The 26,873-nt window shown below is 41.0% G+C and overlaps 1 protein-coding gene across 1 annotated transcript in view; it reads left to right on the top strand.

Moving 5' to 3' along the window:
* Positions 1-1,226: 1,226 nt before the first annotated feature.
* The window catches only part of ABO5 (ABA Overly-Sensitive 5), an 80,163-nt gene continuing 54,516 nt past the window's right edge, over positions 1,227-26,873 (top strand). The window contains exon 1 of the mRNA XM_089395075.1: positions 1,227-2,482. Within this exon, the coding sequence (XP_089251201.1) occupies positions 1,652-2,482 (831 nt within the window). The 5' untranslated portion in view covers positions 1,227-1,651. The remainder of the gene's footprint in view (positions 2,483-26,873) is intronic.

The following is a 26,873-nucleotide window of genomic DNA, read 5'->3' on the forward strand; positions in this document are numbered from 1 at the left end:
CCTCACCATCTCGATGACCTCTTTCCTTCTTTTAACACAAATATTAAGACTTTTCTTTTTATGGTTTTCTCTATATTCCATTTCTCCTAAGGCTTCTTCTCTCTAAGAGCCTTCTCATCCCACAATCTATGAATAAACCCTTCCCTTCTTGGAGTTGCTTCAACATCATTGCCTCCCAAACCTACTTTTCTTTCATAGGATCCCTCTTCCTTTCCTAGATCTCTTAACACAAACCTACTCCTCCTTCCTTTCATAAAACCTCCATAGATCTATAACACTTTGACATCACTTAAGATTAACCTCAACTATTGAGGTTTTCCCTAGAAGACCTCTTGCACTTGCATCCACTTCAATGCCTTTTGCCTAGGAAGCTCCATCATACCTTTGGGATTGGGACATTTGATCATCCTTATATCACCCCTAAACTAACCCTCTAGACGTCCTTTAGCTTGATTATCCATGGTCTTTTCTAGCTTGGAAGTGGCTCCATTATGTTGTTTACCCTTCTATCAAGACTAAAATTCTTAAGCATATTCTTTAATAGCATAATAACTTGTAAACCTTCAAACTAGTCATCAATATAATTCACTACCTCTTCCTCTATGTATCCACAACAAACCTACCACACCCATCCTCATCCCTTATTCATCAACATTCTCATAACTACTTCACAATAATAATCATCCCATCTAATATATGTAAAACTCAACAATGAATACCTATATCTTTGTGGCATCGTCTACCGAGGCGGAGGAATTGCTTGGACGACTAAAAGTGGCTAGAATCCAGACAATTTTTTTTTCCAGAAATCTTGTAGTAGCAGTGTTTGAATCATGTTTTTGATGGTGGAAACGGATTCAACACCATCAAAAACCTCTAAAGCACCCAAAAACTTGCAGTTTGACAACCTAAATTTACAAAAATCTCTACCGAATTTTATCAAAATATTACTAGAATTCCTATAATTTCCAAGACAAAAAAAAGCCTAAGTCATTATATTTTCTAATTTCTATTAATCTGTTCACAGGCCTATTCTTATTGGACTGTGGTACCATTTGCTGTACTTCTAACTAGGAAATTCTCAAACCAATATATGTCAACGTGGTTCTTGTGATTTTTCATTAAAAAAAGGATAAACCATCAAAACCTACGAAATGTAATATAAAATACATTTTAATAATTTATTAAACAATTAACAAAATAGCTGAAGTCTAAACAAACTGCCTTGAAAATCATGAAAATTCTTGCAATATTTTATAAAATCCTGCAGAGATTTTTAAATCCAAGTTACAAGAAGACTTGTTTTGACATTTGAGGAGCTCTGGAAGGAAAATTTTGGAAGCAGCCGCTTATACTGTCTAAATTATAGCAGTCCCAGTTGCCCTCTGATTGATACGATACTGCAAGTCTCCCTCTGATTGATACGATACTGCCATTTTCAATCTGCTCTATCACTGTGGCAGGACATCCCAAGAGCCAAACAGACCACCTCCGGAATAATGATATTCTTTCATGTATGTGTGATGACGAACTGCATTAGTGGATAATAAACCAAATGGGCTGGTTTCAGCTCGTGGGTTCTCGAATGCAAATGGCAATTAAATGCTGAAATCTCCTTGCCCTATGTAAGGTCTACCAACACCCCACCAAAATGAGGCTTCTGGGGCACATGGTAAGGAGTAGGCGTAATTGGGTCACAGGCATATTTCTACAACAACTTCAACACCAGTACTCGATGCCGACCAAGTATCTTCTTCGTCAAAGTCGATCATTGCCATTCTTGTTGTTCAAATTCACCTATGGTACCAAGTACTGTGGGCGCGTGATTCACGAAGACGAGGATGGAAAATTCATTGCAGTAGAAGTGGAGGCACCGCCCACTCTGAAAGACATAAGAGGGTATGCATACCCAAGAAATGATATAATCTGTAGGATCTGCAATATGATAAAGTCCCCAGACTGGGTTTATGAGCTAGACGATTACATTGAGAACATGGGAATAACACTCACCACATTGGAGGTGAGTCATATTTTGAAAGGAGAAAGCGATTATCACAAGGCCCTGGCATTCTTCAAGTGGGCTGTTTCTTCCCCAAGACATACTGGGTACCGACATGACTGTTTTTCTTACAATAGAATGATTAGCATATTGGGCAAGGGCAACCAGTTTGAGGAAGTTAGGCAATTAAGGGATGAAATGGAGAGAAAGAATGTGCAGGGGAATATCTCTACTATTAATATATTGATTGGTATTTTTGGGACAGAGGAGCATATTGGAGAGGCCGAGAAGTGTTGCAAATTGGCCCAGAAGTGGAAGCTCAAGTTCAATGCCTATACTTACAAGTCTCTCTTGCAGGCCTACCTGAGGGCGGGTAATGTCGACAAGGCTGTACAGACTTATGGGCATATGCGGCGATCCGGATACAAGTTGGATATTTTTGCTCACAACATGCTCCTCGACTCGCTTGCGAAAGCAGACCAGGTGCTAGAACTTGCTGCTCTTTTTTGTTTATTTTTTTTCTCTTGCTTTTTCATCGATGTTGTAACTTCTTCAAAGATTGACTCTTTTTGAGTGTTTCAAAAACATTAGTACATTTTCTCTTTGTTTTATTTCTTTGTGGTATTTGTTGGCTAGGGTAGAGACACAGTCGTGGTGTGGGGACTGATTTGTGGGAGTACAAGAGGTCATATCAAATTGCCAATAGATGATAAGTATTTCCACTAGCAAAATATTGAAGACAATTTCCAAAACAAGTTCAAAAATTGCCCATTAATTGATTTGGCCCAAATATGTCCAGAAATTGTCTGGAAGAGAATCAAAGTACATGCTTTATTGATATGTCATACAAAACATGCTGCACCTGCCACATCCTATACACAGTCAAACCTTAAACTATCCTAGACTGTGCATCTACAAGTACAGGAGATCTATCATATCAAAGTGAATGACATATGGAGATCAATTTGCCAAACAGCAAGCCCGAGAGTAACCCAACGGCTATCTTCACTTGTACATCAATTGAACCATTTATCACCAGCCTCACTTAAAAGTCTGATCAACAGCCCAGCCTTAATAATGCAATCTATAATGCAAAGATTGACAACCAACCCATTAAATTCATCAAAACAATCCCTCAAGACCATTAAACAGAAGACAATTTAAAACTTTGGAAGCACAAGGATCAGGCAGGGGAATTTGCAATCCATTGGATCATAATCAAGTCAATGCCAGATACATTCAAAAATTCAAGTATGCAATACATGTTAATGTCCATTTCACCAATCAAAACTCAAAATAGAATACCAAAAAGTAGCATCTGTCATCCCTGGATGCAGCATTTCTGCATTTCACAATTCCAAACTGTCACTTCCTCAGAGTATCTTCAGTTCAGGTATGGACACTATATCTATTATTTTTATGTCTATTATCTGTACCTTTTAGTTTAGATATTGACATACTATCTTTTATTTGTTTGTTTGACGCTATATTTTCTTCTATTACACTGTATCTATTCTCTGTTTGTTTGTATTGCACGTCTCTATGGCTGGTTTCCACTGTTCGTATGTTTATGTTCTCCTACAAGTTTCTGCAGTCATGGGAAGAGCATGGGAAGAGGGAATATAACTACATGTACAAGGAGGGCAAGAAAGTAAGTCACCAGGGGTGCCCAGCTAGAACATGCTGCACAGGATGAGGAGATAAATCAGGGTTTGCTGAGAGGAATTTAAATACAAATGCCGAAGAAGATAATGGGGCAGGGGTTGAAGGAGCTGCTTCACCATCAACTATAGTGATAGGTGGAAGTTCAACCAAGAAGATCAGTGCTATCAGAAATTGGACAAAAGAGGATATGCTGAAGGCAATTGATGATGTTGAATTCAATGGATTACTCAACAAGGAGCGGATGCGAAAAGATATGGAATTGCACATACAAAGAGGAAAGGGCTCCCACAGTGTTAACTGAACATGAGGAGGAAGAAGTGGTTGTTTGGTGTAAGGAGATGGTTGAAGTGGGTCAAGGGCTGGAGTTATACAACTAAAGGCCAATGTTGCTCAAATCTGTCAGTATATGCCAAATCCATTCAGAGATGGCTTTTCCTGCAAAATCATGGTGGGCGAGGTTCAAGAAAAGACATCCAGAGCTTGTGTTACGAACAACAGGGGGCATAGATAGAGACAGAGCTTTGAATTTACACCTTGTGGTTGTGATCAAGTTCTATAATACTCTGTCTACTCCAAAAAATATATGAACTGTGACAAGATTGGTTTACAAGCTGGAAGGAATTGTGCCATGCAGGTAATTGCCAAGAGAGGGAGTAGGAATTTACCAAAAATTCTTCCTAAGACAGGGAGTGGATAACTAATTTGTGTTGTGAAAATGTAGTCGGTGGATTAGTCCGTAGGTTTTATTTGTTGAAGGGAAAGCCTTAGTTGAACTATATCATAAATTGTGAGCCAGGAGTATGCATGGTTGCACATCGCAATGCATGGATGCCTGAAGACTTGTTTATGAATTGGTTTTATCATTTTATTGCATCTATACCTGGTGGTGTCTCACTTGAAAAGATATACTTGTTGATCTTTTATGGCCATGGCAGCCACATGGCTTTACAAACTGTGGAGTGGGAAAACAAGATGGGCATTGACTTGTTGACTTTGCATGCACACACTACTCATAAGCTGAAACCCCTTGATGTAAGTGTTTTTGCGTCTTTTCACCCATGAGGTGTAGACCAGTGGGCTTGTGTGGGGTTTAGTCCCCAATAGGTTTCAAGTTCAAATCTCATGGGGAGAAGTTGAGGGTGGGAGCCAGTTGTGGGGGTTACACTATCCCATGGGGTGTCTGGGCTTGATCAAGTCTTGCACAATCCTGGTGAAGGCATCATGTTGTTGGGTAGATCATTCTTCCATCCAACATTGGGGTTGGCCTTGGTCTAGGCTCAGCCTAGTTTTGAAATTTTAAAAGGTAAAAAAAAAGAAAAAAAGAAAAGAAAAGAAACTATTTTTGGGCCTTTTAAGAGTTACTTTAGGTCTGAGAGAGCATTGTGGATGGCAAAGAATCCAGCGATAGGTAAAAAGCTTTGAATTAGCAGAACTTGCTAATAGAGCTTTTAAAAGGGCTCTTACATATTCAAATATCAAGGTTGGATTCTTGCGAGCTGGACTATAGCCACTAAATTATGTTGCTCTTGTCAACGATATAACCTGTAGCCAATCATTTGATATACATGGCGAGGAAGATGCAAATGATGTGGTGAACATGTTGAGTGTCCTTCGAGGAGATTGCTAACCATTAGGGAAGCTTGTAACCCGTCACATTAAAATAAGGAGAAGAGACCCTAAAAGGAATCTATAAATAAGGGAGAGGTGAAATCATTTTCTCATCATTGTGGATTGGATATTTCTGTTTTATTAGCCGAGGCTTTGAAGGTTTTAAATTCCCTTTTCCCTTGATTGGTTTCGGTGGTGATGATCCCACCCTAGCTAGTGCTTTCCTAGTCTCTCATTTGTTTGACACAGTTGTGCTGAGGCAATTTCATCTGGTCTTTGGAAATTAAGAAGAGAAGTTTGTTGCACTGTGACTTGGAAAGTATTTTGTGACTTCTGGGCATGAACCTAGGGCAACAAAACAATTAGAGGAGCAACGAACCAGTCCAAACATTCTGATTGAGACAATGGCCCCATCTCCAACTTTGTTCATGGAAAATCAAAGATTCTGAGGTGACATATTTTTGTGGCTGAGCGAAGGTTTGGGTTTATCCTCTGGCAGCCAAGTGAGGGACCAGTCTGTTGAGAAATCTATAGGGCAATAGTTAGGATGATTTCTCTTATGCTTGATAACTGCTTGTGATGTCTTTTTACTTTTCTTACTTATTAGCTTCTTCTTGTATTATTATGTTATTCTTATCATCAAACAACTATCAAAACAAGAAGATCATAGTACACAAGAACACCGGATATAGGTTGCAAACCAGGGCCAAAACCTCTCCACTTAAGAGGAAAACCCATAAATCACTTCTCTTCTTATAGATTCTTCAATTGACGAATTCCAAAACCTCTAGACCAAGACCAATACCCATCCAAAACCAAGTTCGACCTTCTTGATGATGTGTTCCTTTGTCCAACTCAAACCCAGTCAAATCTCTTCCAGTAGCACAACTTCAACCCCTAGCTACAAAATTTCGGCCTCTACTGCAGGTATGAAATTTTGGCCCTTCTAGCAACAACTGCTTCCACATGTGTGAGCTAATTTAGGGCTTCCAAGGCTTCTTGAGACCTTCACTTGAATTTCTCCTTCTTCTAGTCCTTCGACCTTCTTTCTGCACTTTCTCCAAGTTCGATTTTGCAGCAGAAAACCCTAACCCAACAGCAGAAACCCTAGTCTCCTTCCTTCGCACGTGTTATGTGAGAGAGAAATAACCCAATCACTTAACCTTCGTCCTCCTTCTTCCTTCGCTAGACTTTTTCTTCTTTTACTTTGCTTGCTTGATGAGATAATGAATTGTGTCCATAGGAGGTCGAGTTCCCTCCTATATAGGTTTCCAAAGTGGACGAAGTATCCCAAATTAGGCTGACTTCCTAGCTGGCAGGAGGAGAGTATTTTAACATTTTTAAATACAAAAATAATTCTTTTGACAAGTTACAATGTGCCCAATGGGGTCTTAATCACATGACAATGACTCTTTTGACTTCTTGACCTAGGACAAACCCTAGAAGCACTCAATGGGTGCTTGACCTCTAAAACAAAAGACCTTGAGCATGAAACCCATGCTTCAAAACAACGATAATAGTTTTCTTTCATTTTACAATATACAAGAATCAAAGGTACATTTCATATTTATGAAGACTGAACCTAGTTACACATTTTTCAACACTCCCTCTTAATTAGGGAAGTATTCATAAATGGTACATGGACATTCTCAATGTGAAGAGATGTCATAAGAAGAGTCGAATCGGTAAGCCATCTATTTAGCATCATAACAATCAACATTGTCACAAAGCAAGGCCTTGACTAACAACTCTATCTCTCCACAAGTTCAGAGCACAATGCTGGCGAAACCAATGACTGATAGACACCATCATCATTGTCTCTCAAAGCATATACCCCACCAAGGTGTTCACAGGATATATCCTTCCAGGACTATTCTTATCTTGGATTCCCAATCCTCAAAGAATATCGGTCCTCCACAATTACTCTTATCTTGGATGCCCTACCTCATCCTCAAAGAGTATCGGATGCCAGATGCTTACCCAATCCTCCATTCTTTCTTCCCGAAGTGAAGACAAGAATGATGTGTGTTAATTTTAGGTATGTTCTATGCTTAGAGCAATTTATTTCAATTTTCACAGTTAGCTCAATATCTTTTCCAGATTAGCAATCACATCAGCATTAAAGTAAACTGCAGATAGAACATAAACATAAATCGCAGAAGGCAAGCCAATACAAGAGGACACAAGATGTGGCGCTAGCCAGGGACAAACCCCAATGTGGGGAAACCCTTGATCAATTCTTCTTATATGTTCTTCAATAGTTCAGCACAAAGAGAGAGAGAGAGAGAATGCGTTTACAAAAGAAGTCAACACTTTGACTTATCTAGATAAGAGCATAGATCATCTCTAAGAAGATGATACATGAGATCAGTTGAAGACATGCTGTTTCAACTGATTCTCCAAGGTGACTCCTTCACCTATCATCGTGCTGCATCTCGTCATCATGCTGCACCTCACTGTGCTGCACCCATCATCACAATGTTGGACCTCATGACTGTTGCACCTAATGCTGCACTGCTGTCACATGTGCCATGGTTGAACCATGTTGTCCGTGCTTGCTGTCCCATTGTGCCACTACTGCGCAATGACATGGCAATCCCATCATTGTTCTGTCTCATCATGCTGCTGCCCCATTGAACATTGTGGCACAATATCATTGCTGCTAGTACTGTTGTCCCATCACGGCTTGTTATATCAATATACTTACAACAACCCAGCATTGCTGCTGTCCCTACAGCAACATAACATTCTTATGCTGCTCCAAATATGTATGTACGATTGCCTAGCCGTCCTAGTTGTATTGTTGCACTGCTGTACCTAATAGTCATGCCCAAAACATTGCGGTTCTGGGCATATGGCAACCTTGCTATCTAGTTGTCCATGCATCATGGTTCCACCATGCTCCATTGTTGTCACATTGTTGTGCCATTGTACCATTGCTGTCCCTTTGTGCACTATATGCTATTGACCATTGCTGTCCCATTGCTGTACCATATGCTGCACCATGTTCTATTGTTGTCACATTGCTGTACCATTGTACCATTGCTGCCCCATTGTGCACTATGCTGCACTATTCATCTAGCTATCATATTCAAGGTGGCTAGCTATAGTGCTATGGCCTGCGACCTAGCACATAGCAATGTCAATGTCTTCTCCTCTCAGCGTTTAGGTGACAACAATAGGCTTCCATTAAGACAACAATCTATGACAATCAAAACAACAGTTAGAGAACAACGTTAAGGATAGCTGGAGGTGGCTTCTTTACCTCAGCGTTTAAGTGTGAGAGCTCCATGACAACGAGGGCATTACTTGTGTAGAACTTCTCTTCTAAGACAATGTTTAGGTACCATCTCCATTAGGCAGCGTAGCAACTAAGATTAGGGCATCTCTCCTCCTTAGACCTGCGGCTAGGGTTTCTGCCTTCATTTCCATGGCTGCGTATTTAGGGCATCTCCATAACTGCGGTTAGGGTCACCCTTGGGACAACGTAGTAGATGAGGGCTTTCTTCCTTGACAACGTAGAGGATTAGGGTTGTCTTCTTCACAATATGACTGCGTCTTCCTTGACAACGTATTGGATTAGGGCTGACTGCGTCCTAGATCTAGGTCATGCGTAGAGCTGCTAGGGCATCATCTAGGACTGCGTTTAGGGCATCCTTTAGGACAGCGTTTATCCCTTAGAGATTCTTCTTTCCACTAAAACCCAAAACAAATGGAGAAGAAGAAATCTCAAGAGAGTTGTGTGTACAAATGACTTGCAAGGCACTTGTATTTATACCAAAACGTGGAGCACAAGAGGGGGCAGTTTAGTTGCTGGCCGACCTTGACGAATTGTCCCATAACACAAATAAATTCATATCTCCATGAATACTTATCGGAATCGGATGATCTTTAGATCAATCCTACACCTCTCGATGAGAGGGATCCAAGAAAAATATCAGCTGCCATAAATAACTTGACCCACATGGAGTTTGGCTCTAGTTGCCAATTTTAACACTCCCTCTCAACTAGGGAGAACTCCATCCACTGATCCATCTGCCAGACTGTACTATCTTTGCCATTTGTGCCCTGCACTGCTTTGCTCTGCCGAACCATGAAGAAGAAGAATTGATTGAGAATGTCTCATACCATTCTCTACTGACCCAAAGTTAGTTTTATTGACCCCAGATCAATATCACAAGAGAGTGTCTCAAACTGCTCATATTGATCCCAAATCAGTTATATTGATTGTAAATCAATGGAGGTCATCCTAGCATAGGGAGTACGGTAGATACAATGATGCGTCCATCGATAGTACTACTGTGGTCCCTAACCCCATTTCCCTGCTGATTGGCCAGATGAGAGCTACTTCCCATGAGTCCTAGCCTACATGGGTAGGATGCCTCAACAGGAGAACCATTCATCCTGTCCCTAAGTCGTCTCGAGGTATCACAGGGGAAGGCTGAGCCATTCACCCTGTACACAACGCACCATTAGGGGAGGGTGAGTCACCTTATGGTCGCGTGTTGCTCCAGTAGTACCCCAAGCCCCGTGGAGCTCCCAGAGCGCAATGCATGCAACATGCAGGACCCTCATAAGAAGGTCTCTCAACGACTCCAAGTCGTTCGGGAAAGTCACAAATTTGACCTTTCCCTGGGGCTTTGACAGAATGTCTGTGACCTGTACATCAGTCTCAATGCGATAGAACCTCCTCTCTCATCGACGTACCATATCCCAGCTAAGGTAGTATTTGATGTCTATATATTGGAGCAATCATAGAATACAAGATTCCTCAACAATCGAACCCCCCCCTGGTTGACACAGAAGATCACGTTGGTATCCATCATGTGTACAAATAGCTCACTGAAGAGCTCACGCAACTAGGCAGCTTCACACAAGGTCATACTCGTAGCTATGTATTCAGTGTCAACATGCTTAAAGCAACCGTCTTTTGCTTCCTGCTCATCCAGGATATCGAGCAGAACCCAAAGAGAATCAACACTCAAAAGTGCTCTTGAGATCCTCCACACTCCCTGCCTAGTCAGCATTTGAATAATCATGTAGCTTCATATTTCCAGCAGTGTATCTCAATTCATGAGAGATTCTGCCGCGAAGATATCTTAGAAGATTCTTGGCACCAATCCAGTGAGGCTCAACGATATATGAGCTCATCATGCTAACTGCAAAACATATGTCCGGACGAAAGTTCACCAAGAACATCAACGCGAATGAGTTTATGAAACTCAGAGGCATTTCCCAAATCTAGTCCAGCATCACTACCATATAACTTCTGAAAGTTAAGATCCTCGAGGTAGTCACGGGCTTGCAGTTTACCATTCCACATTCGAAATCCAACTCCCTCTTACTTCTGCAAATGAGAGGGTTTGCACCTGTCAGAAATAGGTCATCCTCAGAAGGTGCCGGTATGAGAGGTCTATCATCCACAACCTTCGAGCAATGGTTTGGATCGGTTTCACTCCTAGTGAATCTCAACTTCATTAGACAGTTATCAATCCTCTCATACTATGCCCAGGGTGTTTTGCTTCAAGCCATAGAGGGCTTTCTTCCACCTGTATACATGAGATTCCTGATCATGAATCTCAAAATCCTCGGGTTGTTTGGTACCTGTGGACCTACTACATGAGGGGAATGGTCCCCTTGTAAGATTTTCCTTCAGCACATCTCAGACATGTACCTTCATGCTCTTCTTGAATTCAGGCATCCCTGTCACCATCTGACTCACATCGGGTAGGGCCCCATAAGTAGACCTCTGGTGTTATAGATGAGATATGTCAATTGACATGATCTCCAATGGACCATCCTGCAACTTGATACAAATTACCAACCCTAAACCCATGAGAAAAAGCATCTTTGAAAATTCTATTTTCAAACACGTACCTTTCCATCGATGAATGCCACCCTGAAACCTTTGACTTCCATTGCCGAAATGGACACCGGGTTCTTCTTGTGATCAGGTACATAAAAGAGATTCTGTAAATGAATTGAGTTACCCTCATTCAATTGAGGGGTAACATTCCCTACACCCTTTTCGGGATAGGTGGCATCGACTCCAAGTATAATCCCACGATTGTTTCCATCTCTACCAAATTAGAGAGAGCACCCTTCTATCCGATGAAGTGCCTTGAAGCACTACAATCAATAAGCCAGATTCCCAAAGAGTCTGAAGGAGAGGGCCAGTACAAGATAACGCTTCTTTATCTTATCAGAAACAACATTTGATTCTTCATACCTGGGGTTCCTTGCTTTCTTGAAGAGTCAGTCGTTTCCTTGATGACCTGCATTATCTGTCATTCCTCTGATCATTGAAGATGTCCCCGGAATGATTGTTACCATCATCAAGTGATGTGTCCCTACCATTCAGACACTCCTTCGCATAATGGCCAAACTTATTGCAAGCAAGGCATCTGCCTTTCCTTCCACCCTTAGATCCAGATTAGCTATTGAAGTGATCTTTAGGTAGGCCATCAGAAGCTTCCGCTGTGCCATTCTGATAATATTCTCTGCTTCGACTTCACCCTTGGTGAATTTGAAGAGGGATGAGGAATTCGTTGATCCTTTTGTCCTTTCCCAACTGCCTTCGGTGATTGCTCCTTCACTCTTGCTTGGGCTTTGTCTTCACCTCGCTCCAATACCATGTTAATTTTAGTTATGTTCTATGCTTAGAGCAATTTATTTCAATTTTCATAGTTAGCTCAATATCTTTTCCAGATTAGCAATCACATCAGCATTAAAGTAAACTGCAGATAGAACATAAACATAAATCGTAGAAGACAAGCCGAGACAAGAGGACATAAGATGTGGCGCTAGCCAGGGACAAACCCAATGTGGGGAAACCCTTGATCAATTCTTCTTATATGTTCTTCAATAGTTCAACAGAGAGAGAGAGAGAGAGAGAGAGAGAGAGATAGTACATTTACAACAGAAGTCAACACTTTGACTTATTTAGATAAGAGCATAGATCATCTCTAAGAAGATGATACATGAGATCAGTTGAAGACATGCTGCTTCAACTGATTCTCCTAGGTGACTCCTTCACCTATCATCGTTCTGCATCTTGTCATCATGCTGCACCTCATCGTGCTGCACCATGCTGCACACATCATCACAATGTCGGACCTCATGAATGCTGCACCTAATGTTGCACTGCTGTCACATGTGCATTGTTGAACCATGTTGTCCATGCTTGCTGTCCCATTGTGCCACTGCTGCTCAATGACATGGCAATCCCATCATTGTTCTGTCTCATCATGCTGCTATCCCATTGAACATTGTGGCACAAAATCATTGCTGCTAATACTGCTGTCCCATCACGGCTTGTTATCTCAATATACTTACAGCAACCCAACATTGTTGCTGTCCCTACAACAACATAACATGCTCCAAATATGTACGTACCATTGCCTAGCTGTCCTAGTTGTACTGCTGCACTGCTGTACCTAACAGTCATGCCCAAAACACTATTGTTCTGGGCATATGGTAGCCTTGCTGTCTTGTTGTCCATGCATCATGGTTTCACCATGCTCCATTGTTGTCACATTGCTGTGCCATTGTACCATCGCTGTCCCATTGTGCACTATATGCCATCGACCATTGCTGTCCCATTATTGTACCATATGCTGCACCATGTTCCATTGTTGTCACATTGCTGTACCATTGTACCATTGCTGTCCCATTGTGCACTATGCTGCACTATACATCCAACTGTCATATTCAAGGTGGCTAGCTATAGTGCTATGGCCTACGGCCTAGCACATAGCAATGCCAATGTCTTCTCCTCTCAGCATTTAGGTGACAACAATAGGCTTCCATTAAGACAACAATATATGACAATCAAAACAATAGTTAGAGAACAACATTAAGGATCGCTGGAGGTGGCTTCTTTACCTCATCGTTTAAGTGTGAGAGCTCCATGACAGCGAGGGCATTACTTGTGTAGAACTTCTCTTCTAAGACAACGTTTAGGTACCATCTCCATTAGGCAGCGTAGCAACTAAGATTAGGGCATCTCTCCTCCTTAGACCCGCGGGTAGGGTTTCTGCCTTCATTTCCATGGCTGCATATTTAGGGCATCTCCATAACTGCGGTTAGGATCACCCCTGGGACAACGTAGTAGATGAGGGCTTTCTTCCTTGACAACGTAGAGGATTAGGGCTGTCTTCTTCACAATATGACTGCGTCTTCCTTGACAACGTATTGGATTAGGGCTGACTGCGTCCTAGATCTAGGTCATGCGTAGAGCTGCTAGGGCATCATCTAGGACTGCGTTTAGGGCATCCTTTAGGACAGGTTTTATCCCTTAGAGATTCTTCTTTCCACTAAAACCCAAAACAAATGGAGAAGAAGAAATCTCAAGAGAGTTGTGTGTGCAAATGACTTGCAAGGCACTTGTATTTATACCAAAACGTGGAGCACAAGAGGGGGCAGTTTAGTTGCTGGCCAACCTTGACGAATTGTCCCATAACACAAATAAATTCATATTTCCATGAATACTTATCGGAATCGGATGATCTTTAGATCAATCCTACACCTCTCAATGAGAGGGATCCAAGAAAAATATCAGCTGCCATAAATAAGATGACCCACATGGAGTTTGGCCCTAGTTGCCAATTTTAACAATGTGTCTATCTCTCCCTCTCAACTAGGGAGGATATATCATCCAGTCCAAGCTTGTATCCAAGGTACACAAGCTTCTTGTTAGGAAGAGTTTTTGTCAAAATGTCAACTACTTGTTCATCAATGGAGATATATCGTAGCTGCAACACTCCATCTTGCACCAACTTTTGAATGTAGTGATACTTGTTATTTATGTGCTTTGTCTTTCCATGAAACACTGGGTCTTCAGACAACCTTATACAACTGGTGTTGTCACAATGTATCACCGTAGGGTCCATTGGTCCTTCAAACAAGTCAGACAACAACTTCCTTAACTAGACAACTTCTTTGCTTACTTCATAGGCTGCAATATATTCAGCGTTAACACTACTCAAAGCAACCAATTCTTGCTTTCTGCTCATCCAAGAGACCATGGAGGATCCCAATCTAAAACATCCTCCAATAGTGCTTCTTCCATCTTGCTCACTGCCTCCCCAACCAAAATTTGTATATCCAATCAAGTGGACATCATTCCTCTTATCATACTTTAGGTAGTAGTGGATTGTTCCTTGCAGATATCTTAGTATATGCTTGGCTGCTATCCAATGATCATGCTTGGGCTCTACTTGGAACTAACTGAGAACATTCACTGCAAAACAAATGTTTGGTCGAGTATTTACCAAGTACATCAGTGAGCCAATCAATTGTCTATACCTGGTCGGATCCACAGGGCTTGATTCAGAACTTCTTAGCCTCTTCAAGTTTGTGATCATGGGAGTTGTCATAGGTTTGCAATCCATCATGTCAAACCTCTTCAACATCTCGATCACATACTTTCCTTGACCTAGATAAATCTCATCAGGTCCTTGCCAAACTTCCAGTCCCAAGTAGTAGTGCATCAACCCTAGATCCTTCATGTCAAATTTTGCTGCCAGTTGCTTCTTGCACTCTTGAATACGACCTTCCACACCTGTCATGAGAATATCATCCACATACAGAAGAATGATTACGGGCTCATCCTTCACAACCTTGATATAGAGATTTAGATCAACAGAACTCTTTGAGAAGCCCAATCTTTGTAGGTAACCATCCATCCTTGCATGCCATGCCCTTGGTGTTTGCTTAAGGCCATACAATGCCTTCTTTAACCTGCAAACATAAGTTTCTCTATCTTTGATTTCAAATCCCATGGGCTGCTCTATATAGATTTCTTCATCAATAGTGCCATTCTGGAATGCAATTTTGACATCCTTTTGATGGATGTTCCATCCCATCGATGCCGCCAAAGAGACCAACGAATATATAGTTGTATACTTTGTTGTAGGTGCAAATGTCTCTTCATAATCAGTGCCTTCCTATTGAGAGAAGCCCCTACCCACAAATCTTTCCTTACATTTATCAATACTTCCATTTGTTGCATGTTAAATCTTGTAGATCCACTTGGAAGTTACCATAGATTTGTCTTTAGGTCTAGGTACAATCTCCCAAACTCCATTTTTCATTATTGATTGATGCTCTTCATTCATGGCACCATTCCATTCTTGATGTTTGACAACCTCTTCAAAGGTGGATGGTTCTGCTTCTATTAGCTTTGTCATATAGGCTGCATACCCAGAATATCTTCTGGACTTATTACTTACCCTAAATGTGCCCTTGGCTACTCCATGCCTCTTTGCATCTAAAAGAATCGATTTCAACCAATTAGGTCTCGTTCTACTTTTAGAGATGACCATAGGTTGCACGGGTTAACTGGGACCTTCATTTTCATGATTTGAATATTCTTCCTCCTTGGTACATTCCTCTTCAAATATAGGAAGTTCTTCGTCATCAGAGTCCATTGGGAGGTCTTTTGATTTCTTAAATGCAATACTTTCATCAAATATCACATCTCGACTAACTTCTATTTGGTGTCCTTCCTTTATGTAGATCCTATATGCCTTTGAAGTATTACTATAGCCAACAAATGTTCCCTTCATGCTTGTAGGATCCAACTTCTTTCTTTTATCCTTCGGTATGTGAATATAGATAGGAAAACCAAATATTTGGAGATGGTCCACGCTTGGTTTCTTCCTAGTGAATGCTTCTTCAGGAGTCATGTTGTCTAGTGATCTGTGAGGACTTCGATTTTGAATATATACAACAATCTTTGTTGCTTCACCCCACAGAAATTTTGGCAAATCTTGATCATGTAACATGGCTCTTACACTTTCTTCAATAGATCGATTCTTTCATTTTGCAACTCCATTTTGTTCGGGATTGTATGGGACTATCAGCTCCCTCTTAATCCCAGACTCCTTACAAAAAGCTATGATTTCCTTTGAAGTATATTCTCCTCCATTATCGGACCTTAGAATCTTTATTCTTCTTTCTGTAAGGTTCTCCACTTCAACTTTGAATTCTTGAAATTTGATGAATACTTCATCCTTGGATTTTAGCAAATAAACCCAAGTTTTCCTTGAATGGTCATCAATGAATGTCACATAATATAGATGACCTCCAAGAGACTTTGTAGACATAGGACCACAAACATTAGAATGAATGAGATCTAGAATTTCTTTTGACCTTGAAGCACTGCTTCCAAATGGTCTCTTGACATTTTTACCTAATGCACATCCCTTGCATACTCCTTCATGATCCTCCTTGAGTTCAGGGATGCCATTCACCATTGAATTTAGAGTTGGTAAGATTTTGTAGTGAAGGTGACCAAACCTTCTATGCCAAAGTTCACATGGGCTTACTTCAATGTGAACCAAAGCTTGAGAGAGAGGAGTTAGTAATCTGTAGAGTCTTCCTTCACGAATCCCAATCATCTTTGCATTTTTGATGCTAGAGTTTTTATCCCATACTACAACCTTTCCATCTATAAAAGTGACTCTATCTCCCTTATCTTCTAGACATGAAATAGAAAGTAGATTCTTTTGCAAACCTGGAACAAATAGAATGTTGTTGAGATGAATACTTCCTCCATTTTCTAGTTCCAGCGAGGTTGATCCAATTCCTCTTACAGGATAGCTCTTCTTGTCACCAAGCTCAACAGAGTAAGAGGATTTTCCTCTTGATAAGGTCTTTAGTTGCTTGTGCTCACCTGTCATATGTCTTGATGCTCCATTGTCGATTACCCAAATATTCTCATCTTCAAATGTGCTAGTAAGTGTTGAGAATATGCTTTCGTCTTTCATAGAAGTCTTGGTCACACTATTCTTGATGGATAATAGGAGATTCCACAATGCCTTGATACCTTTCTTGAGATGTCTTGCTACCATAGAACACTTCTTCAAAGACTTCTTCAAGGATGTAGAGATCTTCATCATTCCCTTAGCCAACCTTAGCTCTGATACCATGTTGAGAAATCTATAGGGCAATGGTTAGGATGATTTCTCTTATACTTGATAACTGCTTGTGGTGTCTTTTTACTTTTCTCACTTATTAGCTTCTTCTTGTATTATTATGTTATTCTTATCATCAAACAACTATCAAAACAAGAAGATCAACAATATAGAAGAACACCTTATATAGGCTACAAGCCAGGGCCTAAACCTCTCCACTTGAGAGGAAAACCCACAAATCTCTTCTCTTCTTATAGATTCTTCAATTGACAAATTCCAAGAGCTTTATACCAAGACCAAGTCTGACCTTCTTGATGATGTGCTTCCTTTGTCAAATCCAGTCAAATCTCTTCCAACAGCACAACTTTGGCTCCTAGCTACAGAATTTCGGCCTCTACTGCAGGTTTGAAATTTCGGCCCTTCCAACAACAACTGCTTCCACACATGTGAGCTAATTTAGGGCTTCCAAGGCTTCTTGAAACCTTCGCTTGAGTTTCTCTTTCTTCTAGGGCTTGAGGATGACCTAATGAGCCTTCCTTCGACCTTCTTTCTGTACTTTCTCCAAGTTCGATTTTGCAACAGCAAAACCCTAACCCAACAACAAAAACCCTAGTCTCCTTCCTTCGCACGTGTGATGAGAGAGAGAGAAATAACCCAATCAATTAACCTTCCTCCTTCTTCCTTCGCTAGCCTTTTTCTTTTTTTCCTTAGCTTGCTTGATGAGAGAATGAATTGTGTCCATAGGAGGTCGAGTTCCCTCCTATATATAGGCTTCCAAGGTGGATGAAATACCCCAAATTAGGTCGACTTGGTCTTGGAGGGTATTTTAACACTTTTAAATACAAAAATAATTCTATTTACAAGTTACAATGTGCTTGATGGGGTCAATGATTCTTTTGACTTCTTGACCTAGGACAAACCCAAGAAGCACTCAATGGGTGCTTGACTTCTAAAACAAAAGACCTTGAGCATGAAACCCATGCTTCAAAAGAACAATTATTATATTTATGAAGAGTGAACCTAGTTACACATTTCTCAACACGGTCTTAGCCTAATTTGTGTAGAAGTAAGGGTTTGGTTAGGGGTTCCTTTGCGACAACGAACCAGAGGAGAAGCGAGGAGCTATCTTCATGACCAGCCCGCAAATCACATCCAAGAGTGACTCCTGGACAACAGATCAGACAAAGGAGCAAATGCTGGTCCTGTTCTAAACAACACGTGGATTTGAGTTGGACTAGGTAGTAGGTCAACTACTGTGGTAGCTAATTACAGTGCGGGAGAATCTTGGGAGGCTGCAACCTCCCCCCTCTGAGACTTCGTTGATGACGATTTAGACCTGGGCAGTAGAGGACGAAATTGGGCGTAGTGTCAAGTTGGCACCAACATCAATATTTGAGGCAATTGATTGTGTATCACTAGAGTAGAAAAATCGATAGAAGTCAGGGTTAAGTTGTTACATAAATCACAAACAATTCTGTAAGTGATTGTTGAGTCAAAATTGTTGGTTAGGGTTTCATTATTGTTGCAATCACACATAAATTGCTAGGGTTATACTGGAGGGACTGTCACTGTTATGGAATCAGGCCTATTGGTATAATTAAAACAGTGCGAACAACGCATATGGATTTCCAATGAATTAATTAATCATGAGCAAGCTGAAGCTCAATAATAATACAGAGATATTTACAATAATAGAAACATCAAGTTTCTATGTAGAATATGAAAACAATCAGTTTCATCTAAGAAACTGCTAAAAGAATAAAAATAGCAACAGCTGAAAGAATGAGCATTAAATACTAAATAGGAATAGGAATATTCTAATACCCTCCCTTAATGCTCAATCTATTTACAACACCAATAGACCCTCGGAATTTTACAAATTTATCAGGACCAAGAGGCTTGGTGAAAATGTCGGCGGGCTGCTCTGTTGTGGGAACATATTGCAACTGAACTGAGCCGTCTTCAACAAGCTGGCGAATGTAGTGGCAATGAGTTTCCACATGCTTTGTTCGTTCATGAAAGACTGGATTCTTAGCAAGTTTGAGCACTCCCTGATTATCACAAAACAAAGAAGTAGGCCCTGTCTGGGAAACATGCATATCTGCAAGCATACGTCGAAGCCAAACTGCCTCACAGGATGCCTTAACTGCTCCCCGATACTCTGCTTCTGTTGAGGAGAGAGCCACTGCCTGTTGCTTCTTACTAGTCCAAGTAACAGCACCGGATCCTAGACTAAACACATACCCAGCTGTAGATTTACGGTCATCAACCGAACCGGCCCAGTCAGAATCAGTGTAACCACTGAGTATAGGATTGGAACTTCGAGTGTATAGGAGGCCATAATCAGAAGTGCCACGCACATATCGTAGCACACGCTTTGCTGCTATCCAATGATCAGCTTTAGGAGCTGACATGAAGCGGGAAATGTAGCTTACTGCAAAACTGATGTCAGTTCTGGTAGCAGTAAGATAGATGAGACTGCCCACTAATTGCCTGAATAAAGTTTCATCCACAAGGGGAGAGGATGACTGTGTTGAAAGTTTGAGCCCTGGTTCCATAGGAGTCGTGGCCGGTTTGCAATCCTGCATTCTGAACCTTTCCACAAGATTTTTGGCATACTTGGACTGAGAGAGAAATATCTGATTTTCAGTCTGCCAAACTTCAACCCCCAGACAGTAATGAAGAAGTCCCAAGTCTGTCATCTCAAAAGTTTTGCATAAATCTTGTTTGATCCCATGGATCAAATGTGCAGAGCTGCCAGTAATGATAAGGTCATCCACATAGACAACCACAAACAAGATATCATCACCAGTATGCTTGATATACAGGTTTGTATCAGATGGGCTCCGCTGAAAACCCTGATCTGTCAGGTACTGATCAATTTTCATGTACCAAGCCCGAGGAGCTTGTTTCAATCCATAGATTGCTTTAGCTAACCGACACACTTTCTGTTCTTGACCAGCAACCTTGAATCCTGGAGGCTGCGTCATGTAGACTTCTTCTTGGAGATCACCATTTAGGAAAGCACTCTTTACATCCATCTGATGAACTTTCCAATTGAACTGAGCTGCTAGGGCAAGGACAAGCCTTATGGTACTCATCTTGGCTGTAGGAGCAAAAGTCTCCTCATAGTCGATGCCTTCCTTCTGTGAGAACCCTCGAGCCACAAGACGAGCTTTATACTTGTCTATGGTTCCATCAGCTTTGTATTTCACTTTATACACCCATTTGCAGCCTATGGGCTTTTTCCCTGCAGGAAGATCAGAAAGTGTCCATGTGTGATTCTTCTGAAGACTCTGGAATTCGGCTTCCATAGCTTGTTCCCACTCAGATGTACCCTTAGCCTTTGAATAGGTTTGAGGCTCAAAAATACTGTGTAGGTTAGCCATAAGAGCAAAATTGACTGTAGACTGTTGTCTGTTCTTATGTCTAGAAGTTCTACCTTGAAGGAGCTCATCATCCCGGAGATCACCAATGGTTTTAGCCCACCATTTAGGCCGAAGAGTAGAAGAACCAATATCAGGAGTAGAGGAACCAATATCAGGAGGAGGTGGAGAAGACTCAAGAGCAACAGGAGCAGCGAGAGGAGGGTTATTTTCTGGAGGAAGCTCAGAGAGAGTATTATCAAATACTGATGCTACATCATCCCTCCCATCAGGTGGACCGACCGGAAGAAAAACACTGTGAGGCTGATCCTCAGAACACTGCTCAGAAGAAGAAGACTGAAAGAATCCTCTGTCTTCATCAAATACTACATCCCAACTGAAGCTAAGACGACCAGTGGCTATATCTATCAGCCTATAGGCCTTGTGATGATCACTGTACCCTGTCATCATTAGTTTCTGGCTTTTGGAATCCAACTTAGAGCGCTTAGCAGCTGGAATCCAAACATATGCAACTGAGCCAAATACTTTGAGATGACTGATCTTAGGCTTACGGCCAGACCAAACCTCTTCAGGGGTTTTCCCTGTAACAGCCTGAGTGGGTGATCGGTTAAGAAGGTAAACAGCAGTAAATACTGCTTCAGCCCAGAATTTGTTTGGAACACTCCTGTGTTGTAACATGGAACGAGCCATTTCAACAACCGTGCGGTTGCGACGCTCGACAACACTGTTCTGCTGAGGAGTGTAGGGTGTGGTTAACTGACGTTTGATGCCATGAATATCACAGAAGTTAGCAAAAGCTGAAGAACAAAATTCCCCCCCATTGTCGGTCCTAAGAGTCATGATGTTATAGCCAGACTCTTTTTCAACTAAGGTTTTAAACTTCTGAAAGGTACTAAGAGCATCAGATTTATTTTTTAGAAAATACACCCACATCTTTCTACTGAAATCATCTACAATAAGTAAAAAATATTTGCAAGCAGTGATAGAAGCTGTATTCATAGGTCCACAAATACCAGCATGAAGTAACTGGAGTACCTTAGATGCGCGCCAAGATTCTCCATTCTTGAATGAGGACCGATGTTGCTTGCCCGCTTGACAGGCGTCGCATACCCCCAACTGCTGAGTCTGAATATCAGGTAATCCTGACACAAGTCCCTCCCGAGAGAGCTGAGAGAGATACTGCATATTTAGATGCCCATATCGCTGATGCCATAGAGTACTGATGGGAGAGACACGTGCTGCTAGAGCCACTTCTGGAGAGTCACCGGTGTCAAGTAGCCTGTATAGACCATGGTCCTCTAGGCCAACAGCAATTGTTAGACTAGTCTCCCTGTTAATAATGGAGCACTTGTGCGCACTGAACACTACATCAAGCTGAGGAGAATTCCTCATAATTTGGATGATAGACAGCAGATTAATTTCCATACCAGGAACATAGTACACATTCAAAAAGATGAGTGTGCGCCCACCAGACTGGATCTGAACAGTACCTCTGCCAACCACTGTGTACTTTTCACCTCCACCAAATACCACGGAATCACTGAAAGGTGAGAAGTCAATAAACCAGTCACGCCTGTGAGAGAAATGGCGTGATGCACCAGAGTCAATGTACCAAGCAGAAGACGGTACATGATCTGACGACCTTTTAGCCATAAAGGCGTAAAAGGCAGATTCTGTCTGCTCGGAATGTTCCTGACTGCCTTCCAACATGAGATTGGTTAACGAAGCCATCTGCACGTTTCCCAAGATATGGAAAAATACAAAAAATCCTGCACGGATTTCAATGCGGATGCTGGCTGATCCAGACAAAATTTGACAGATGCTGATATAAATGTGAAATGATTCCCAAAGGAAACTGATTCACAATTTTCTTAAACAAACACTAGATAGGAACAACTTTTAACCATATCAACAAATTGGGCCCACAGGCAGGAAACGCAAAAACAGTGGCACAAAATTTCTGGAACGGTAAAATTCTTTGATTTTCTCTCTGCTGTACACAGTTCCCTTGATTGCTCAAAAAATAAAGATCGTAATTTTGTTTCACACTAAAACAATAATGAATTTGACCTTGAAGTGGACAAATCGGCCATACGAAGGAGAATTTTCTGTTAACACGGGAATTTGAATGGAACTTCACCGTAATAAAACAAGATTTCTCAGAACGGTTGCGTACTTACGTGCCCTAGGCGCAGAGATTGCTATGCGGAAGCCGTCAATATAGGAAGCCGTCAATATAAGAAGCGGAGCCGTCAATATAGGAAGCCGTTGCAGTCGATATATCGCTGTTATGAAGCCGTCAATGAAAACAGCGAAACTGGTGTTATCGTTGTTATCAGCCCGCAAATGAAAACAGACAAATGACGCCCGAGCCTGGTTGATCGAGCTGGTTTTGAAGGAGCGAATGCGTGAACGGGAATCACGTATCAGTATGAGGTGATGCCGGTATTAGAACCAATGTAACTAGTGCGTAACGCTGGAAGCCTGGGTATTTGCTATCTGTAAAATTCGAATTCGAGTCAGCAATGGCGCCCACGGGAGAGAAGAAACCCGCGGAGAAGAAACCCGTTGCAGAGAAAGCTCGTTCGAAATAAAATACTGAATTTTTCAAACTATGAAAAATTTATTTCGAAAAATTTGCCTGGCCCGTGTTTCAAAACTTCTGCGTATAGGTGAGATCCAGGCGGAAAGTGCAGTTGGGAATCATCTAAACTGGAGTATACAGAATAAATGCGATTTTGAGATCTGATTTTGTGACTATCGGCAGCTGGAAACTTCTCCCGCAAATGACTGATTTGCAAACAATTCTCAAGCCGTCAATTCGGAGCTGCTGGGTCACCTTTGCCAAAGAAATAGCCGGATTCGAAATGTCGGGCTTTAATTTCAAGGCGATTTCACCATTCCGAGCCAGAAAGCCGTCCAATTTTAATTCACGATTTCACGATTCCGAGCCGGAGAGTCAAAATGACTTTCACGATTCCGAGCAAACTGGCCAGCCAAAAAACGAATCCCGCTCCCACGAAACGATCACCGCCACAAAGTTAATTCCTCAGACAAATGATAATGCAGAAGAAGAATCCATTTCTGTATCGAGATGGACGACTGTAAGCTTTTATCACAGCGAGCAAAGCCGAGGCTAAGACTCAGTGAAGGCTACCTGGCTTACAGAGGGCTCGACCTTAGAAAGGACTCAAGAGATTAGGATGCAGAGAGATAACTGTTCAAGAAATCTCTTAACCTCGCTCTGATACCATAAAACAGTGCGAACAACACATATGGATTTCCAATGAATTAATTAATCATGAGCAAGCTGAGCTCAATAATAATACAGAGATATTTACAATAATAGAAACATCAAGTTTCTATGTAGAATATGAAAACAATCAGTTTCATCTAAGAAACTGCTAAAAGAATAAAAATAGCAACAGCTGAAAGAATGAGCATTAAATACTAAATAGGAATAGGAATATTCTAATAATAATAGCTCTGGAAGTGATTGCTAAATTGAAACTGATGTGAACTATTGATGTATTGTGAAATCTACCGTTGACTGCATTGTTGTGTATTCTATATTATCTCTCCCTGAAATTGAAAGAATACTGTGAAAATTAGTAGAGTTTATATTGTGATTTTATAACCCTAAGGGCAAAAATTCCTTTGAGACATTATAGTGGTATCAGCGCTGTGCATCTTGCCAGCCTGTAAGCACATGAGCACTGTATGCTTCCAGAATATAGGGAAAGTCTTACAGTCAGAAGGAAAAGGGTTACCCACAGTTCGACCATGGGGGACAAGGGAGAACAAAGAGACCCCATGGGCCTCTTGAAGGAGCTAAACAGGGGACAACAACAACTCTTGAATGAGCTTAACAAGGGACAACAACAAATAGTCCAAGGGTAGCAACAAATAGCCCAATTGTTAACACAAAGGTAACAACAGATAGCCCAAGGACAACAATATACGGGTCAGTTCTTTGCCTAGGTCGTGAGAAATCCAAACATCATAGGTAACAATGCTGCTAATGGATTGAATACTGGTAACAGGACTTTTGTTGAAGGAGTTCCTAAATATTACACCTTCAAGTTCAAGGGTGTCATACGAGGGCAACAAATCATAGCATTGGTTGATGGTGGAGCTACGCACAGTTTCATTGATGCAGCTGTGGTGGTGAGGAGAGTCATTCCTACAAAAGAATTTGAAGGCTTTGAAGTGAGGGCAGCTGATGGGTATAACATGACATGCACATAGGTGGTTCCACGTTTGAGTGTGACATTGGGTAACTACACATTAACCAATGATTTTTATGTGATAGAACTGGTAGATACCAACGTGGTGTTGGGAGTTCAATGGTTTTACTCAATAGGAATATTCACAATGAACTACCAAGTGATGAAAATGGAGTTTTGGGACTCAAATGGCAACAAGGTATGACTAATGGTGGCCCTTGAATTGTAACAACGAACCAAATGGAGGTTGTACATAAGCATGAAGATGTAACTTGCATAACAGCCTGTATGAGTGCAAACCCTAGATCGTCAGGTATCAGCTTACAAGCTTATGAGTTGGGTACAAAATGAAAGAAGAATGTTGGATTTGACATATGTACACTCATGATAATCATTAAAGATTGGAGAGCCCACCTCTTAGTAGAGTAGTCCAAAAATAAGTTTGCCTGTGAATTGATGGACGGTCTCATCCATGGTGACAGGTACAGGGCAGAAGACGAGGTCATTTTCAATAAAGACCAGATATATTTTTCCCCTGAATCTACACTCAGGGAGAGGTTTTGTAGGATCACACATTGCAGATCAATTGAAGTTATGCATGGGCATTGGTTGGAGTCCCGTCTTCAATTCGAGGAATGGACGAATTTGAATATGGCGCAGGAATTTTGTGGAAGTAGGTTGGAGTCCGATAAAGGAAAAAAATGCAGAAGTAGATTTTCCTATAGATGTTACGGAACAAAGATTAGGAGAATGGTCCATTGATGGCAATGCTATGAAGGGAGAGAACAAAGAACATATTGAATGTAAGAGACATCTTAAAGAGCATATGAAAATGTATGGTGGTGAATCAATATTACCAAGAAAAGTGGTTGCTACAAGTATTTCCTAAACAATATAGTAGTTTATCCATTTTGGTTGCTTTTGGTAGTAGCGCTAGAAGAGAAACAATTCACTCTTTGAATGAGCAAAAAGGATACTTTAGGTGAACTTTATAGGAGGGCATGTGAGCTATTCAAACCTAGATCTGAACAAATTAACATTTGGAATTATAAGGGGGGGACAAGATGCAATGTTTTGGTATATTGTGAAGACTAAACTCTTGAGGAAGCTAAAAAAGTGACGGGTCAAGAAATTCTGTTGGAAGTTGATAGAAAGTCTTCTTATAACAATGGAAAGACTTCGAACTCAGGAGGCGAAACCAACGTGCTATAACGTTCGATACCACATACAGTAATAAAATGTCACCATTCACCCCACCAACGAGAAAACGATATGCTAATTTTAACTTTGTGGTGAATAGGAAAACATTACAGGTCATCTGTAGTGAAAGAAAATGACACTGCCATATTTCCAGCAACACCTCAAAGGGCATGCATATTTGCTCACAAGGATAATTCAAATTGTTCACCCAAGGAATTGGGTAACTTTGTTGGACTATAAAAGGATTTCAGAACCCTGGTAATACGTTTTATATGAAGAATGATCTTCAATGTGTGCTTCACATGCCTGAGCTAGTCGAGTTTTTTCTTGGAAATTATAAAGAGCGTATAAATCATGATAATCCACTTAGATATAAGGGTATGTTAGCAACAACATTTGGTGAGTTATTAAGGAAGGCATGGAGTCCTGAATTTATCTTTGCACCACATTTTTTTAAACAAACATTTGGTATCTTAAAACTCAACTTTGCAGGTTATCATCAAGAGGATACATAATAGTTCCTAATTGTATTGTTGGATGGGCTTCATGAAGATCTAAATCGCGTGAAAAACAAGCTTTACACAGAGATTGATGATGACAATGAATGCTTAGATGAGACATTAGCAGATACATATCGTGCACACCAAACAACACGGGAATATTCCATCATTCAAGTTCTGTTTGGAGGACAAATTTTGCAACAACTGAACTTGCAATTGCTTGAGGAATGTTAGAAATTCGATTGAAAGATTGAATTTTTCATCAGGATAATTACTTGTGATAATTTATATATGTTTTTCCATTTAGCAATTACTTCATTCATTAGTTCATCAAGCAATTATACAAATACAATGCACAAAAGACAAGGAAC

This window comes from Pinus tabuliformis, chromosome 1_2 (assembly GCF_031772625.1).
Source record: "Pinus tabuliformis cultivar Carrire ecotype Pingquan chromosome 1_2, CPIR1, whole genome shotgun sequence".
Taxonomy (NCBI): Eukaryota; Viridiplantae; Streptophyta; class Pinopsida; order Pinales; family Pinaceae; genus Pinus; species Pinus tabuliformis.